Source organism: Trypanosoma conorhini (genome assembly GCF_003719485.1).
Source record: "Trypanosoma conorhini strain 025E chromosome Unknown Tco_14.4_contig_00430, whole genome shotgun sequence".
In the NCBI taxonomy this organism is placed as follows: domain Eukaryota; phylum Euglenozoa; class Kinetoplastea; order Trypanosomatida; family Trypanosomatidae; genus Trypanosoma; species Trypanosoma conorhini.
The window spans coordinates 343-16,507 of record NW_021704517.1 but is presented as its reverse complement, the minus strand read 5'-3'; the positions used below and the strand labels follow the sequence as shown (position 1 = coordinate 16,507).

At 60.0% G+C, this 16,165-nt stretch overlaps 6 protein-coding genes across 6 annotated transcripts, besides 14 other annotated features; all 6 read right to left on the bottom strand.

Moving 5' to 3' along the window:
• Window positions 1–60: 60 nt before the first annotated feature.
• Window positions 61–112: a sequence feature (GA-rich).
• A 24-nt stretch (window positions 113–136) lies between these two features.
• Window positions 137–161: a microsatellite.
• An 81-nt stretch (window positions 162–242) lies between these two features.
• Window positions 243–1,337, bottom strand: Tco025E_06407 (uncharacterized protein; the record flags this gene model as incomplete). The annotated part of the gene is made up of 1 exon (XM_029373284.1): window positions 243–1,337. One exon carries the CDS (start codon window positions 1,335–1,337, stop codon window positions 243–245), a length of 1,095 nt encoding a protein of 364 aa, XP_029226621.1.
• Window positions 1,338–1,420: 83 nt separating this feature from the next.
• Window positions 1,421–1,452: a microsatellite.
• Window positions 1,453–1,867: 415 nt separating this feature from the next.
• Window positions 1,868–1,898: a microsatellite.
• A 215-nt stretch (window positions 1,899–2,113) lies between these two features.
• On the bottom strand, window positions 2,114–3,718 carry Tco025E_06406 (uncharacterized protein; the record flags this gene model as incomplete). The annotated part of the gene is made up of 1 exon (XM_029373283.1): window positions 2,114–3,718. The coding sequence occupies one exon, from the start codon at window positions 3,716–3,718 to the stop codon at window positions 2,114–2,116; it is 1,605 nt and encodes a 534-aa protein (XP_029226620.1).
• Window positions 3,719–4,096: 378 nt separating this feature from the next.
• Tco025E_06405 (uncharacterized protein) lies at window positions 4,097–5,581 on the bottom strand (the record flags this gene model as incomplete). The annotated part of the gene is made up of 1 exon (XM_029373282.1): window positions 4,097–5,581. The coding sequence occupies one exon, from the start codon at window positions 5,579–5,581 to the stop codon at window positions 4,097–4,099; it is 1,485 nt and encodes a 494-aa protein (XP_029226619.1).
• Window positions 5,582–5,741: 160 nt separating this feature from the next.
• Window positions 5,742–5,780: a microsatellite.
• Window positions 5,781–5,850: 70 nt separating this feature from the next.
• Window positions 5,851–5,869: a microsatellite.
• A 97-nt stretch (window positions 5,870–5,966) lies between these two features.
• Window positions 5,967–5,989: a microsatellite.
• Window positions 5,990–6,134: 145 nt separating this feature from the next.
• Window positions 6,135–7,946, bottom strand: Tco025E_06404 (UDP-sugar pyrophosphorylase; the record flags this gene model as incomplete). The annotated part of the gene is made up of 1 exon (XM_029373281.1): window positions 6,135–7,946. The coding sequence occupies one exon, from the start codon at window positions 7,944–7,946 to the stop codon at window positions 6,135–6,137; it is 1,812 nt and encodes a 603-aa protein (XP_029226618.1).
• Window positions 7,947–8,109: 163 nt separating this feature from the next.
• Window positions 8,110–8,138: a microsatellite.
• A 294-nt stretch (window positions 8,139–8,432) lies between these two features.
• Window positions 8,433–8,464: a microsatellite.
• Window positions 8,465–8,474: 10 nt separating this feature from the next.
• Window positions 8,475–8,512: a microsatellite.
• A 183-nt stretch (window positions 8,513–8,695) lies between these two features.
• Window positions 8,696–8,724: a microsatellite.
• A 48-nt stretch (window positions 8,725–8,772) lies between these two features.
• Window positions 8,773–8,801: a microsatellite.
• Window positions 8,802–8,828: 27 nt separating this feature from the next.
• Window positions 8,829–8,852: a microsatellite.
• A 63-nt stretch (window positions 8,853–8,915) lies between these two features.
• On the bottom strand, window positions 8,916–11,888 carry Tco025E_06403 (putative 5'-3' exonuclease; the record flags this gene model as incomplete). Its single annotated transcript, XM_029373280.1, has 1 exon — window positions 8,916–11,888. The coding sequence occupies one exon, from the start codon at window positions 11,886–11,888 to the stop codon at window positions 8,916–8,918; it is 2,973 nt and encodes a 990-aa protein (XP_029226617.1).
• Window positions 11,889–12,249: 361 nt separating this feature from the next.
• Window positions 12,250–12,290: a microsatellite.
• A 97-nt stretch (window positions 12,291–12,387) lies between these two features.
• Tco025E_06402 (uncharacterized protein) lies at window positions 12,388–15,885 on the bottom strand (the record flags this gene model as incomplete). The annotated part of the gene is made up of 1 exon (XM_029373279.1): window positions 12,388–15,885. One exon carries the CDS (start codon window positions 15,883–15,885, stop codon window positions 12,388–12,390), a length of 3,498 nt encoding a protein of 1,165 aa, XP_029226616.1.
• Window positions 15,886–16,165: the final 280 nt, after the last annotated feature.

The window sequence follows — 16,165 nt, the reverse complement described above, 5'->3', positions numbered from 1 at the left end:
AGAATAAAAAGGAGGAATTTCCTCCCAAATCCCGCATTATTAAGCCAATTTATCCTAACGCTCGCGCGCTCTCCCTCTCCCTCTCTCTATCGCCCTCTTCGTCCCCACCCCCATTCATTTCCTGCTGGCTTTTTTTTGTTTCTCTGTCTGTCTGTCTGTCTCGCCTTTTTATTCCCGTCTCTTACGTGTGTGTGTGGAACGGGGGCTTGGGGGAAGCCGACTATTTCGTCCCCGCTGCTCCGCTACAGCATAAAGGCAATGATGCCGTGCAGCGTGCATGCGAGAAGCGTCTCCATCTCGCTGGAGAACCACTGCGAAAGATCGGGCCAGCCGTTTTTTTCCTCCGTTGTTCCACCGCCGCTCCCCCGCCGATGACGACGGTGCTCGTTCCGCACCTTGCGACGCTTTCGGTCCGCGGCCATCAACTCAATATGCCGCAGAACGGAACGAAAAAATGACATGCAGGAAAACAGAGCAAGCGCAGAGTTTCCCTCCCTATCAGGCTCACTGCCGCTTTCGCCAGTGTCTCCTCCACGGCCGTCGTCAACCGCGTGAGTGTTTTCCTCCTCACTCTTTTTGATGTCCTCCCAAGCCCCCGCTGCGGGGGAATGTCGTGGATCAAGCAGAGCAGACGACTCGGGAGAAGCTGCATCGCTGCTCTCTGATGGAATCTTTTCGCGAAAAGCCATTTTGCGCGGCGGATGTACAACACTGCGAAAACGCGCATATGAGGCACCGCCGTTCCCCAGCTCAAACGGTGAAGCGAGGTGAAGTGCCAAGTAGCTCATAGAAGGCAGACTATAAAAGCAACAGGAGTTTATGAACGGCAGCGTCGTGCGTCTCCGAAGATACTTACCACGTGGGTGTCCAAGGGATGCGCATGCGAGAAAACTGCGAGGGTCATCGTCGTCTGACACCTCATGGGAGTCTTCCGTCCGGAAACTGCCGAGTTTGCTCTCCGGCATCGATGGGACCTTGGAAAAGGAATGCTCAGGAGTCGGGAAATCGCAGAGGTCATGCCCCGACTGCGGGTGGGATTGCCCGCCCGAGAGAATCGACCACTCCAAGGAAACCTCCTCTCGGTGACATCCCCCGCAGGTTACATTTGGAGTGGCCGTTGCCGATCGCCAAAGGTGCGGCGCCGTCGACGACGCCGCATGCTGGGCGCGGGGAGAAACAAACTCCCCATCCATCGTGCGCGGGGTCACGCTGTGGCTTGGGTCCAAGAGGGCCCAGGCATTCAGGGAAACAGAGACGGGCGAAGGGTGGAGGGGAGGCGTTGGGGGCCGCAGCGGCAAGAGCCATGGTATATAGTCGCCTGACGGAGAACTCGACATTGCCCTCCCGTGACTACGCCAAACCAACGAGAGGTGGGCGTTTGCTAACCGATGGGGGCGTGCTACACAGCCGTGTGGGGGAGAAAACCAAAAACAAAAACAGCAACAATAAAAATATCGTTGAACTTCCTCACAACCCCCGCAAGGGAACGCTGCTGCCCACTGAGAGATTGCGCCTGTCTGAATACTAACCTGTCGGGCCGAGGAGAAGTGAGGGGATGCAAGCAGGCAAGCAAACCGAAAAGATAACAAAAGCAAAGAAACAAGGAGAAAGAACATCAAAAGCCATCCAACGCACAGTTGCGAAGGGCCTTAAAAGGGAACTAGAGAGATAGAGATAGGGCACAGACAACGGGTGAGGCACAGCCTTCCAAGGGAACATGGGTGCGTTGCGTGCCCCACTCCACCCCTGCCCAGGCGGTGGGGCGTAGGCGACTGTCAATGGAGGAGCCAACAAAAAAAAAAAGAGGCAAAGCAGTGCTGAGGAGGGCATCAAATCAAAACCGAACACGAAGAGTGTACACGAAAGGAAAATAGAAAAAAAATAATAATAACAATAATGAGTGAACTGCGCCATTTCTTCCCATTTTTCCTGCGCGCATTCCGATTCCTTCCCCCACTTGGTCGCGCCGTAATGACATCCTCCGCATTTGCGCCTTCCCTCTCTATCGTCGTACCGCGTGGTGTTGCACATGCTGAGCTGCGCCCCAGGCGCGCCTGTCCAATTTTAACCCAGGCATTCACCTTCGGTAAACGACTTTCGTGATGCGCCGATGCTACAATTTCAATGCAGCCCGTGATTCGCTTTCGCGCCGCCGCTCTACTTCGTGTCGAAGGCTGCGAATTTCACCCATAAGCCTCTGCCGCTCCACGGGGTCGGGGTTGGGTGACCGTAGGTGGTTGCGCAGCTCCTCGGCGAGGTGACGCAGCCGCTGGGAGTCCGCCTGGAACCGTTGAAGATTCACCGGGGACCTCATATGGGACGACAAGGCGCAGCGCACATCCTCGCGTAGCGAGGGAGAGAGAAACTGGGAACCCGTCGCAGCTCCGATTTCGGTGCTTGGACTTTGAATGGTTGAGTAATTCGTGCCAAAGTCATGCTTCACGGAGGGCGGTGGCGGTGGCGGTGGCGGCGTCAGTGGCGGCGGTGGACGCGGCGGTGTGGGACGCTGGGGCAAAGAAAATCCATTCGGCTGCGCCAACGGTGCGCCGGGGGCCGCTGCTGACGCCTCTCCTGGCGGCAGCTGTGGCCGCCGACGCAGCTCCGCGGAGGCGCCAACGGAGGGCGCGGCCCCCGACGCCGGCGGTGTTGCGTGTTGCACCTCCCTGCCCCGCGCCCTCTCCAGGGTTCGCAGGAGCTCTTGCTCCTTTTCCCGCTGGGCCTCAATTTCTGCCTTCAGTCCCTCGGCTCGCTCCTGCAACGCCTCCCGTCTCACAACGTTAACCTTCACCGCATCTATGCGTTGGTGGAGCTGCGCCACCTCATTTTCTAATGTACAGCGTGACGTCTCCTGCTGCGTCACTAGTTGCGTGGTGTCCTTCGCTAGCTTGGCCCTCAGGCGGTCGTACGCCGCAGCCTCGGCCTCAACGGTCCTAAGCCACTCGTGCCGCGAGGGCGGTGTGTTTAACTGCACGGACCAATGCGGCTCGCGGGGTGGTTGTTGCTGGTATTGCTGTCGACGGGCATCGAGAATCGACTTTTCTGCCGCCGCCACCATCTCCCGCACACGCACGAGGGCGTCTTGGTAGCCGCTACTCGTCTCAGTGTTATCCTCATCGCTGGCCGGGGACACTCCCTCACTCGGGAGCTCGTCAAACTGCAGCTTGCGGTGGAGCAGGTACACCGCAAGGCCGTCTTTCGCGACCGCGTCGGCGTCCATCGCGGGGCTTGCCTTTTCCTGCGGCGTGTGCGCGGCGCCACGCGACGACGGCGGGGCCTGCATGCACCTCACAACGCGGAACGTGGCCATCCGGCTAAGTCCGCAGCGGCGATTAAGATCGTAAAAGGCTTCCACCGCCGGGGCCCTGAAGATTACATCCGCCCCCGAAAGCAGCGTGACACTGCCATTCTCGCCTACACTTGCGTCACCGCCTTCCTGCAGACGCCCAGCAGCAGCGTCGGCGCCGTTGCCGCCGACATTGGCGCAGCTGCCGTCGTACAGCAGGCCGCACTGGTCCCGCTGGATGGCCGGGCGAAGCCCCATGCCTGCCAGCGCCTCCTCGAGGTCGCCCAGCACGGTGTCAACGGTGGTGTCGCAGAGAAACGCGAACTCCACATTAAATCGCTGCGTGCAGCTGCGATCATTCACCGCCTCTACGAGGAGGTTGCCGATGAGCTGCTCCCCATTGGGTGCCCCTCCCTCCGCCTGGTTGCTCGTCATTTAACGGCCTCACCGGCGCTTTTGAAGACACTCACGCAGAAGAGAAGTAGAAACGAAAGGAAACGAAAAAAAGCATGTAAACAGCGAAGCAGAGTGTTGTGGAAGAGAATATAACGCGCAAAATCAGCCCTTCAAGGGTTGCGTGGAAAGGACACTGCCTTCCCGCACAGAGTGGAGAATTAGCAGTATACGTATGCTCCGGCCACAGTTGTCAGCTGTGGGGCACATGAAAGGGAGGATGGGTGGGGGAAGGTGCCGTTTTCTTGTCATGGCTTCCGGCATCCTGTCTACGCATTCTACTCCCCCCTTTATAGTCCATGCATATATGAAGTCTCTACTGTCCCCTAGCGAAGACTTTTTAAGAGCAAGCGGCAACGCTTATGCGGCGTAGAGGGCCCGAATGAGTTTCTCCTGTCTCGCGTGGCCGTCCGCTTTGTCTTTCTCGAGCCAGGCGACAAGCGTTTCTAACCGCCGGCAGTCGCGCTCTGCGCTGAGGCATTCGGCCCACTCCTCCGTTAGCACCGCCTTCTTCTTGCGGAGCGTATCACACGTGGCGTCGTGGCTTGACCCGAGCACCGCCGCCTTGTGCTTTCGCCGGGCCTCATCCAAGGAGAAGTGGGCGGTGGCAAGGCGTAGCCGGGCCTCGTCCTCTTCATGACGCATATTCGCCACTGTGGCGCTCGTCGACGGTCCCAACAGTGGCGTCGGCCTCGTACGCAGAACCGACAGACGGTCTCGTGGCGCAAAGGCCGGCGTCGGGTGGAGGGCGCCGAGTTGCCGCAGTGTCGCGGCGCCGGTGGCCAGTGCCCAGGGTGCGTCATGCGTGGCGGCGGCAGCCACGGCCTCAAGCGAGTCGTTTTGCGTCTCCTTCAGCATCAACACGGGGCCCCCCTCCTGTGCGACCTCCAAGCGAGGTGGCGAGGAGGACGCCAGAAGACGTGCGTCTACTGCAAGGTAAAACTGCGCGTCCTCGTCCCCCAGCGAGTTTTGGAGCGCACTCGCGTTGTCCACGGGGTACGGGTCGCCATTCTCGCGGCTACACATCAATCGCATGTTGCACGGCTGAAAGACGCATCCTACCCGTGCACCGAGAGCCGCACACGCCTCCGACAGCACCGCCTGCAGCGAGGGAGTCTCCGTCCGTCGCACCCTCGCCGTGTATGTTCGTCCGTCAAAGTTCACGTACTTTACCAGCACAGACGTGGCTGTGCCTGCCCGCGCCCTTGCCGGAGTGAGGGCGGCCGTGGCCTCCACTGCCGCGGAGGCGGCGGAGGCGGCGGAGGAGGAAACAGAGCCGGTCGACACGGGAAACACGTAGGTTTGCGGGGATGCATCCGTGTCGGTGGCATTCATTGCCACCGATGGCGCAATGTCGTCGACGATGGGATCGCTGCTTAGCTCTGGCGTCACCTCCACTGTCTCATAGAGGGCGAACGGCCTTGCACTCCCCGTGGCGTCCCTGCGGTTGAGCCGCAGCAAGTCTGGCAGAGAAACGAGGGAGCCTTGCGCAAAGATAAACCGCTCCCACGGTGCCTTGGTTGCGCTTTCCAGTCTCTCCTGTCGCACGCGCAGCAGCTCCTCGAAAAAGGGCATCTTGTTGATAGGCGTGTCGGCGCCCACCATGGACGCGGTGCCCAGAAACACATACCGGCCGCTCGCGTCGCGCATGCAGAGGGACAGCTGGGTCTCGTACGACGCATGCATCTCCAGCTCTGCGGCCATGCGTTCCTCCACACTCCGCCGCGCGAGCAGAATAATATCCTTCGGGGCGGTGGTGCGAAGAATGGGAAAGGACAGCCAAAGCTGCGCCTTGCTGCCGTTGGCGCTGACAGCGTATAAGCAGAGCCGAAGGATGAGCGGCATGTCGGCGCCCCCCCCCCCCGCGCGAAGGCAACCGCAGTGTGCGTGTATGTGTGTACGCAAACTCCCCACCACAGTTTTTTTGGACAAGACTATCAAGCGAGTGGCCGGAGAAAAGAGGGGCAAACCGGCATCCACCTCCAGAGTGTACGCGTCCACAATCAAGAAAGCGAGCAAGAAGAAAAAGAAAAAAAGAAATAGATAGATTAGATAGATAACGACCCCTCACACCTGGCAAGACTAAGCAGGGGCGTGCCAGAGATGCAACGTAGACACACACGCACACACACAGTCGAATTCCTCGCATGCTCTTGTATCCCTCTTTGCCCAGGATTTACTCCAGACTTCCCTCCATTCCCTCTCCCACCCCCGCCACGCACACACACACAGAGAGAGAGAGAGAGACAGCGACACCCAAATAAGAAATAAAAATAAAAATAAAGTAAACTATGTTTTATGCTTTGCTTTGTGTTTCTTCATCCTTCTGTTTTCCATAATTATGGCCCCCATCGTTCCCTTACCCACACACAAGTACAGCCCACAGCACCCGGGTGCTCTACAACTTTGCGTGATGAACGGTTTGCGTCTCATGCTCCTCAAGCACAAAACCGCGGATGCGGTGAACCTCGTCCAACTTCTCGTCCGCAGATAACGCGCGCACAGTCCAGCCGGCGTTTTTCACGGTCAGGTCCTTAATAACCAGCGGCGGCGCATCCTTCGCCTTCGGCCCCACAAGATGCAGGGCACCATCAAGGTCAAGGCTCTCAATGCGTACGTGGCCCTCGATGAGCAAGACACTCCGGGCGCTCACCGTCACCTTGTCAGGACGTGGGAGAAGTCGTTTTGTGACATCCTCAAGAGAGGCCCCCAGCGCCACAGCGTCCGCGACGATGATGGGAAACAGCTGCAGTTTCAAGGCGGAGCCCACTTCCACGTCGAAGGCGTTGCTTGGACGCGCCGGCAACTCTAGTCCGGCGCCCTGCAAACGGAGACGGAGAGCCTCATAGTAATCCTGCTCGCCAGTTGCTGCGCAGTACGCCGCAAGCCCCTCAGAGGCCTTCTTGAGTCCCTCCTGCAGCGCATTCTTCACTGGCTGAAACGTAAATCGACTGAAGGTTACGGCCCCAACACGCTTCTTCGCGGAGTCAAAGAGAAGCGCAACGTCCTGCATAAGGGACTCAATGCGACACGGCTTGAACTTTGTCTTGCTGTCGTCTGTGAATTTAAGGTTAATAAACTCTGGAACACGGCCATGGGATTCTATGAGCAACGGCAGGTACTCCTTTAAGTCCAGAATGAGGGTATTGATGCTTCCGGGGTAGGGAGAGTAGTTGGACCCTGCAACCGCCACATCCCCCCCGAGCTCCGTCAGCGACGCCGCCACAGACGCAAAATTGTTGTACTCAATGTTTACTGTCCGCTCAATATCCGAGCCGCGGAGGTGCACCTTGCAGAGCAGACCAATCGCCTCCTTTGGCTGACGCGGGATGCAGGTGAAATTCATTGCCAGTCGATGCTTGGCACTCATCCCCAGGCTCACTGGGATCGTCATGGTGGCGATGGCATTCGTGTCTTGCATAAAAACAACGTAGGAATACCCCTGAGACTGCCACAGCTCCAGCAGCCGCCGCCCTGACGCGTGGTCAACGGCGCCGTAAAGCAGTGAATGCACATCACCGTGACCGTGGGGTTTGCGAAGCAGCTTCCCATTTGAGAGCGCCAGGTGTGCTGCGGTGTCGGTGAAACAGGGAACTGTCTCCTGTTTCAAAAGATGCACGTTCGGCGTGTTCCGCCCCAGCGCCCGCAGAAGCTTCTCTGTGCTGGCGTGTGTGTCGTCGGAGGTCATGATGACGAACGGTGCGTTGGGCCCGGCGACGTGGGTCACCCAGCCAAGGTAGTGCTCGAGGTAGCAGCGCCGCGACGCCGTCTCGACGGGCAGGCCAAGCTTAATCCCGGAGTACCCCAGCCGCTCCCCCAGGCCCCCCGCCACCAGCACAAAGACGCACTGCTTGGCGTACCGGAGGCCCTCCCGCTCCAGACTCATCAACTCCTCGCTGCGGTCAAAGAGGGAAGGGGCCTCGTACACGTGGGACGGAAAGTCGAGGCTGGTGTACTCCTCGAGGGAGCCGCCCTTCGCCGCGAGGAGGCGTTGGCCGTTGCGCACGTACTGTTCGATGCCGCCCCTGTAGTGCTCCCCGATGCGGAACAGTTCCACCATCAGACTTCGTTGCTCCTCCGTGAACTCCTCCGTCGACGCCGGCCAGCCCTCGAAGAGTTGCGACTGGCCCAGCTCCGGACTGCTGAGCCGCTCACGCAGCGCGTTTAGCTCCTGGCTCGTCGGCCCCTTCCCCGCAGACAACTTCGTCATTGTTTTGCGCAGATATTCCTATAATTGATGGTAATAATTGTAGCCTGATTGATACTATGGCTCTCTTCCTCATTGTTGTTGTTGTTTTGCACGCGTTGCCTTTTTTATATATATTTCTGTTTTGCCTGTTGCTGCTGCCGCTGTGTGTACACTCGTCCCCGTTTTTCTTTCTTTCTTTTCTTCTTTCTCTCTCTGTTGTTTGCGCTTGTGCGTCACTTCCTATTCCTTTGAGTGTAATACAGTTGGGCGGGTGAGAAGGTGAGACAGACGACGGTTCCAGGGTCGTGCTCCCACCCAACTATCGCCTGTGTTACACGCAAGGAATAGGAAGTGACGCACAAGCGCAAACAACAGAGAAGGAAAGAAGAAGAAAGCAAAAACGGGGACGAGTGTACACACAGCGGCAGCAGCAGCAGACAAAACGAGAAATAAATAAAAAAGACAACGAAACAGAGGAGGAAATATACCTCAGCTGAACATATAAAGCACACGCACACGCACACACATACACACACACATGTATGGGCCTAATTATAATTATAATTTTGATCATAATTATATATATAGACAGGCGGATACATATCCGCCTGTCTAGGCTTGCAAAGATACGACGGGAGATTTGGCGCGTCACAAGCAACTTCATTATCCTCGTTCTCATCGCACGTGTCTTTTACTCCCGTGACACCGTCGGCGGGGTTACAGCTGGAACGTGACGCGTGCCTGACTTTGCTTCTTATGCCTTGTATGCTTGTGTGTGTGTGTGTGTGTGTGTGTGTGTCCGTGCCTCCTGGCTGTAACGCTATACGGCGTAGGGTAGTCGCCCCGTACACACACAGACGCACACATACATACCCAACCCCTCCCCCACCCACCCCCTCTCTCATATATATATGTATATATATATATCGCTCTTACGGGATCGCCGTCTCCCGTGCACTGCGGCGAGGGATGCTGAGAGGGAGACCCCCCTCAGCGGGGGGTGTCCGTCGGTTCGCGTCCCGGTATCTCAAGGCAAACCGTCTCCACGTACGCCGCGTGGTTGGGGTCGTACAGGGGAGGCGTCGCGGACTGGGTTCCGCTGAAGACGGCGAGGCAGCGCGCGGAATCGAACGGTGCACGGCAGCCGAAGCACTTGTCGTTGAAGGCAAAGTTCAACGAGAGGCACTCGGCGCAGAGCCAATCGACGTAGGTCATGCGCACATTGTTGCGCCGGACGCCGCTTCCAATAACAGGGTCGTGTACGGCGATACCCAGGAAGAAGCTAAACGCCACGGCCGTAAGGTTCACGGCAAGCACCTGCAGCACAGAGAGCGAGAACCACGGGAACAGCGCAGTGGCCATCAGCACGGCGGAAGTTGTAAATCCAAGGAGATGGGCGGAAAAGCAAGCTCCCTTGTTGATCACTGTCCCACCCCCGTTGGAGGAAGCATGCTCTCGCCGCTGGCGTCGTTCGCGGCGCGACAGACGCTCGCGCTTGTTGACACGCCCATGGGCGTCCCAGGTGACCCAAGGAACCGCAGCCGTGCACGAGTACGTTTTGGGGCGCCCACGCTCTGGCGGGCTGTCCCACAGCTGCATGTACGTCACGCCCTCGCGCTGAAGGCCCCAGGCGGCAGCATCGCGTGCGTTGAGTTCACAGATGTCGCCGTTAATCGCAAACTCGGCGCTTTTTGAACCTAAAACGAGGTGGTAGGTTACCTGCCGCCCACGCTCCTGTTCCTCGCGCGTAAAGGAAGTCCGTGCGGCCTCAACCAGGTCACGAAGCTCGGACACGTTGGCAAAGGGCAGAAGAACGGTGGCGAGGTGGTCCTTCCCAAAGGCGGCGGTGTAGTCCACACACCAGGTGTCGGGGAATGTCTCCCGCAGCCCCTCCGCCGGGTTCAGCATGGCGCTGCCAAGCACGGGAGGCAGCAAGGCGTGACTCGTGGGCGGGAGGATGCAGAGGAGCTGCAGAAACATGTCAGGCGGCGTCGCCTCCAGCGGCGGCGGTGGCAGCGTCGCGAGGTCGCATCGTTGCAGATAGTCCGCGACATCCAGGGCAAACGGGGCGTGATGAAACGGGTAGTACCACGACCAGCTACACGTTGAGGAGATCCCGCTGTAGTAGCGCCACATAAAACGAAGCCCCTCCACGTACTTTTTACACGCCTCCTCAACGTTGCCGGCAAGCCCCGTTGACGCCAAGTACGGCCGCCGCCACTGCTCGTCCACCGGTGAGTGCAGCGGCTCCGCCACCTCCTTGAGTGTCATGCTGTTGTTGCTTAGCGCAAACCGGCGAAACTTGACGGCCTCAATCTTCGCATATGCCTGCAAGAGACGCCGCAACTGCGGCAGATGAATCTCATGATACCCGCCTGTAAGAAAGCCGTGAGGCAATACCTCCGTCACGTAAATCTCCAGCAGATTGTCCAGCACGCTTTCCCCACAAAAAGCCCCAGGGAGCCGGGGAAGAAAGTCGTTGCCCATTAGCATTGCCATCACAATGAAGTCATCGATAACTTTACTGTTTGCTTGTGAAGCACAGGGACGAAAATTTATCCAGCTTTGCGTTTCCTTATGGTTATCCTCCTCTTCACGTGCAGCGTGTCGCAGCGGTGCATCGGCGCGCCCCGCCTGACGATAAAAGTGGTACCCATTCGAAGACACCAGCAGTTCCGGACTGAAGGCCGCCTTGCTTTTGGGTGCAAACTGTTTCAACTGGCACAAGCCATGCAGCTCCGACATAAGACACGAACCCACCGTGTCAATGTCGTAGTACTCGAACGTAGTGTTGGCCAAAGGCGTTCCCGTCGCCGGCGTGGTCCCTGAGGCCGCGTTTGAGGAGCGATTGCCGTCGTTGTCGTAGTCGTTGTCGTCGCCGTCGTCACCGTCACCGTCGTCCACGATGAAAGGGAGCTCGTCGCCTTCCGCGTCATCCTCCGTCGGCGGGCGGGCGCAGGAGGCGTTCTTTTTACTCCGCCTGTCTGACGTGTGTGGCGGGGCCGGCTGCTCCCCCAGGGGCCGCTCCGCCGTCTTCGCCGCATACGGGTTCCTGTCACTGTCTCGGAGAATAAACATGTGCGGGATGTGCAGCGAGAGCGACAAAAATATCAGATCGGCGTCTAACCCCGCAATAACCTGTGCGCCCCTGCCGTTGAAGCCGGCGTAGGAGGACTGGGTGCGCAAGAAGTCAATGATTTTGTGCTCCCCCTCGCCTGGTGTGTTGGCGCCGGAGACGACGACACGAAGCCCCGCCCAGAGCGGGGCTGCGGCAGCCAACCTGTCCTGCACCATCGCGAGCACGACATTCGTGACCTTCACCATGAACGCCGTGCCAGGGCTGATGCAGCCGCTGTCGAACTCCGCCTCCTGCGACGTTCCGTCCGTGCGGGCGTCAATCGCGGCCGGGTCTCCGGCGTGCAGCGCGTCATCGTCGTCGCTGCAGAGCGTGGCAAGAGTGGCTGGCGGTGCGGCACGCGCAGCGTCGCGCAGCGGCTCCGCCGTTTCGTCGAGGAAGATGTCCCCGCCGTACAGGGCGTCCTGCATCAGCGACTGGCGGACGTCGTCGAGGTCGTCGTCGACCGCCGCCATCTCATTTGGGGTGAACTCCCGCACAACCTCCTCCACGACCTCGGCACCGGGGCAAACCCTTTTCGCGCGACTCATGTAGCGCCGAGCGCGCTGCTGATTCATCTTGGCCCGCGGCGCAACACCATCCGCCGCGATGTACAAAATTTCTTTTGGCCGCACCGTCGCCAGGAGCACCTCCACCTCGTGGCAGATGCGCTGCAGCTTCTCCTCCTCCGGTCGCGCGGCCACGGCGGGGTCACGCTCGCTGTGGCAGCAGGGGTGGATGAGGCCGTTCAGGTCAACGTAGAGGCCGTGGACGTCGGCGGGGGCAGCGTCCGACGCCATCTCAGGGTACTTCTTCTTCAGCCATGACGCAAACTTTGGAACTCCCATGGCGAGAGCCGAACGGAAGTCACCCGCACAAAGTACAGGTTGCGGCCGACGCAGAAGATGGTGACGACGATGCTGCTGGAAGCGTGCGGCCCACTCCTTCCCACCCGGTATACGTATAGGGGAACCTACCTGTGCACACACACACACAGAGAGAGAAAACGGGCAAATGCATACACATAAAAAAGAAAAGAGAGATGGATAAAAACAAAACAATAAAAAAACGAATGGAAAGCGCCACGAGTTTCCAAGAGGGGGGAAAAAAAAGTCAATCATCCCTCAGTGTCACTTTCAACGCCCAGACCGCCCCCTCCCCGTTCTATCTACCTGCAACAACCGACATGCATCATTGCAGAGTCGCATCCAGACACAATCGCACGCGCGCACATACACACAGACACACACCCTTGCGCATACTCTAAGTGACTCCTCGTAGGACTTTTTCCCCCTTCTAATTACATCGGCTTTTGCTTTTGTTGCCGCTTCTCGGCCCCTTTTTACTTCAACAGAAATCTAGGCCAGTGTGGCGCTGCCCCACTGTTGATGAGGGCAGTTGCTGCTCCACAAGCCACCGCGTGACGCCGGAGGTGGTGGCATTTTTCCACGACGGCGTCGGTTCCTCGTGGTGGTCACCGTGACGCTGCTCTGGTGAAGCTGAACGACGTCGCGTGTGACTCGGAGACCTCGTGCCCGGCTGCTTCGTTGCTGCCACATAAGACTCCAGCAGCTCTGTGTGCGCAAGAATGCCCTCCAGCAGAGAAATAATACGACTTGAGCCGGCAACCGCAGTGTTGTCCGCCTCACTCGCATCGGCAGCGGGGGCGCGAAGCGCAAGTTGGGGGCTTAGCGTTTCCTTGTACTGCGCCATGCGCTTGCGTAGCCAGGCGGTGGTCTGCTTAAGATCCACCACCTCGCGGTTGAGCTGTCTAGCCTTCTCCTCAAGCGCCACCTTGACCTCCCGCAAGAACGAAGCGTGGTTGCGGTCCCGCCGACTACGGCACTCGGCCATGTCCCGCCGCCATGCCTCACGGGCCCGCTCCATGCGTGCCTGCTGCGCACGCAATTTTTCCTTCCTCTCCCTCAGCAATAAACTCGCACGATACAGGCGATCTTCCAAAACTAAATTTTGCTTCGAAGGCACCGTGGGCGAGGCCTTTTCACAGCTGCCGTCTCGCCCCAGCGCTGCCTGGCTCTCCGGCCAGTAGGCGGACGGGGTTGCATTACCCGCAGTAAGCCAAGGATGCTGCTTCGTCGGACTCGGTCGTGCACTGCTCCAAAGACTGTTGGCAGGAGCTATAGTCGATAAGGTGCAGTTCATCAGAGGTGTCGTGGAACTGTGGATTTGCTGCTGCTGCTGCGAAGGACGCGGGGTGAGTTGCTGCTCCTGACGTCCGGGCAAGAACGCGTCTATGGGCACCGTCGGTGGTCGTTGAAACGCAACAGCCGTACTCGTGGCATTGGCAGTAACGGCCGTATTGGCGGTATTGGCGGGCGTCGCAGCAGCTGGAGTTCGAGCCTGTTGCTGAGCCTCCTCCTGACGCTGCCGCAAGTCGGCACACGCGCGCCGCGTCGTCTCTTCGAGTGTCGCAATGCGCCCTTGCCAGCGCTGCCGCAGTTCTCCTTCACGCCTTTGCGCCTCCTCCTCACTCACTTCATTCAACCGCACTAGCGGAGGCTTCTCATTGTTTCCTTCCGGCTGAGAGGCCAGAGGTGGCGCCTTTGCCTCCTCCGCGATGGCGGCGGCCGTTCGATCCAGTCGTTGCCGACACTCCTCAGCCTGCCTCTCCTGATAGCGTGTGAGCTCTGCCTCAACCTCCTGCAGCCGCCTCTCACGATGCGCGGCCACGGCCTCTTTCATCTCGCGTGCCAGCGCCAACTCCACCTCCGCCAGTCTATTCTCATCTTCAGCCGCCCTCCGCTCCTTTGCGTCCGTGACGGCGATGTCAATCCGCCTCTGCTGCTCCGCCTCGCTCGGCATCGGAACCGGGGAGGCATTCATCATCCCAGAGAGGGTTGGCACGGGCTCCAGCTGCGGCATCGTCAGAGCCGGCGGCGGGTTTGCCCTCAGCCACAGTTTCTGCTCCTCTCGTAGCCTTTCCGCGTAGCCAGGCGATTGGCGTGGGTTGAAGAGTTTCTTCTCCTGCAGGGTCCGTTCGTGCTCGCGGCGAATCCGATCCATTGACTGCGCGTGCTTCGTCTCTAGACTCCGTGAGGCAAAGTCAAACCGCCGTTGTTCCTGCGCAACCGTCGCCCCTGAGAGTCCCGGTTTGGCGGCATCGTTGTTGTTGTTGCTGCTGTTGCCGCGGCCGCTGCTCTGCCCTCTACTCTCCACTCCGGCTCCGGCGGGCCTCGTCTCGCTCACCTCCGCCTGCCTCGCCGCCACCAGCCGCTGGGTCTCCGCCGCGTACTCGGCGAGCTTCCGCTCCACCGCCCGCTGAAGCTGGGCCGCCTCCGCCGCCACCGCCGCGGCGGATGCCTCCTTCTCCTGAAGCTTCTTTTGCTTTTCGGACTGCAGCTCCTCCTCCTTGGCGCGGTACTCGCGACGCAAGTCCTCCATGGCGCCCGCGGCGGCACTTGTGGCCTTCTGCAGTGCCGCCTCGTACGCCAGCTGCGCCTCGGCCTCTGCCGCCCCGCCCTGCTCCTCCTCGCTGTCGCCGAGCTCCTGCACTAACTTGGCCCGCTCCGCCGCAAGGCCCTCTTCAAACGCCTCCAGATTTTTTTTCCTGTCACGCTCCAACGTGGCTGCCTCCTCCTCCAACTGCCGCGCGAGGTCCTCTGCGAGCCTCGCCTTCTCCTTTGCCAGCGTCGCCGCCGCCGCCTCACGCTGCTTTCGGGCACTTTCGCTGCGACGGAGCTGCGTCTCGCTCCGCACCTCCTTCAGGCGCTCCTGCAAGGCAGCCGCCAGCGACGCCCGCTCCAGCTCCAGTTTTTGCCGCAGCGACGCCACGCGCACGTTCGCCTCCGCCTGCTGCTGCTCCAGCGTCCGCTGCAGAGACATCAGCTCCGCCTGGGCGCGCTGCTCCAATTCCTTGGCCTGTCGCTCCCGCGCCGCCGCCACCGCGCACTCGCCGGCGTCCTTCGCGTCCTGCAACGCCTTCTCCAGCGCCGCACTCTCCTCCATGATTTGCTTCTCGTGGCGTATTCGCATGTCGCGCCGGCGGGCCTCAATGTCGTCGTCGATGCGCCGGCAGATTTGCGCCTCCATCTCCTTCACACCATCGTGGGTTTTCGGCAGCGACAACTTCCCTGCGGCGACACCGCCGCCGAGGCCAGCGGCCGCCAAGCCGAGGCCGCTCGTGCTCGTGTTGGTGCCACCAAACCCAAACCGGGTGAGGGCGCGGTCACCGGCGTTGCTCGGCATCAGCAACCCGCTCACGTCCGGGGTGACGCGCTGCGTCGCCGCCGGAGTTCCCAACGCCCCCAGCCGCCCAAAGCGCATTGCAGAGGCCGTCAGCCCTGTGCTTGTGGGCGACGCGTACGGCGATGTCATCGGCGTCGTGGCGGCCGACCCTTTTGACCCCTTCATAAACCTCTTTGGGGTCTCAAAGTGGCCCGCCGCTCCCTTCTCGAGGCGCCGTCCCTCGAGACCCTCCTCACCCCGTCCTGCGCCGGCGGAGGAGGCTTTGTTCCGCTTCTTTGCCTTGCCGTGCCCGGCCTCGCCGGCCATCAGCTTCGCCCGCTCCTCCACCACCTTCTCCTTGAAGGCCTCATCGGTGGGGTGCTCCCACTTGCTGTCGCCGGTTAAAAAGTTGAAGTAGTACACCTCGCCCTCGCCTGTGCGGCACGCCTTCCACTCTGCCGGCAGCGGCCTCCGCAGCCCCTCCCGCGCGATCCACAGCAGGCCCGGCTCCCTCTCCACATCAATCCCGAGCCACTCCGCGTACTCCTCGACCTCCTCCTGCGTGGGCACGCTGTTCGGGTCGCAGGGGTCGGGGAGCACAACCGAGACGCTCCCGTCATCGCCGTGAAAGACCTCGCCCGCCTTTGGGATCACCGCCATGCCGAGCCACAGGCCTCGTCCCACCCCTCAAGCAACAAAAAAAAAACAAAGGAGAAGGCACGTGCGGGGAGGCAAAAAAAAAACGTTATTATTATTTCGGAGGGTGTCAGAGCAGAGACAACGGTGGGGAAAAATAAAGGCGATGGCGGCACGTGCGCTTACATCCGTTGCTTGCCTAGTTGGCTCGCCTCCCTGCACCGCACCCACACTTCGTGTGTGTGGGTGGGTTTCATCCGCCCACACCTTCGGCACCGCTGCTGCCGTTCTTATCTTCGCCCCC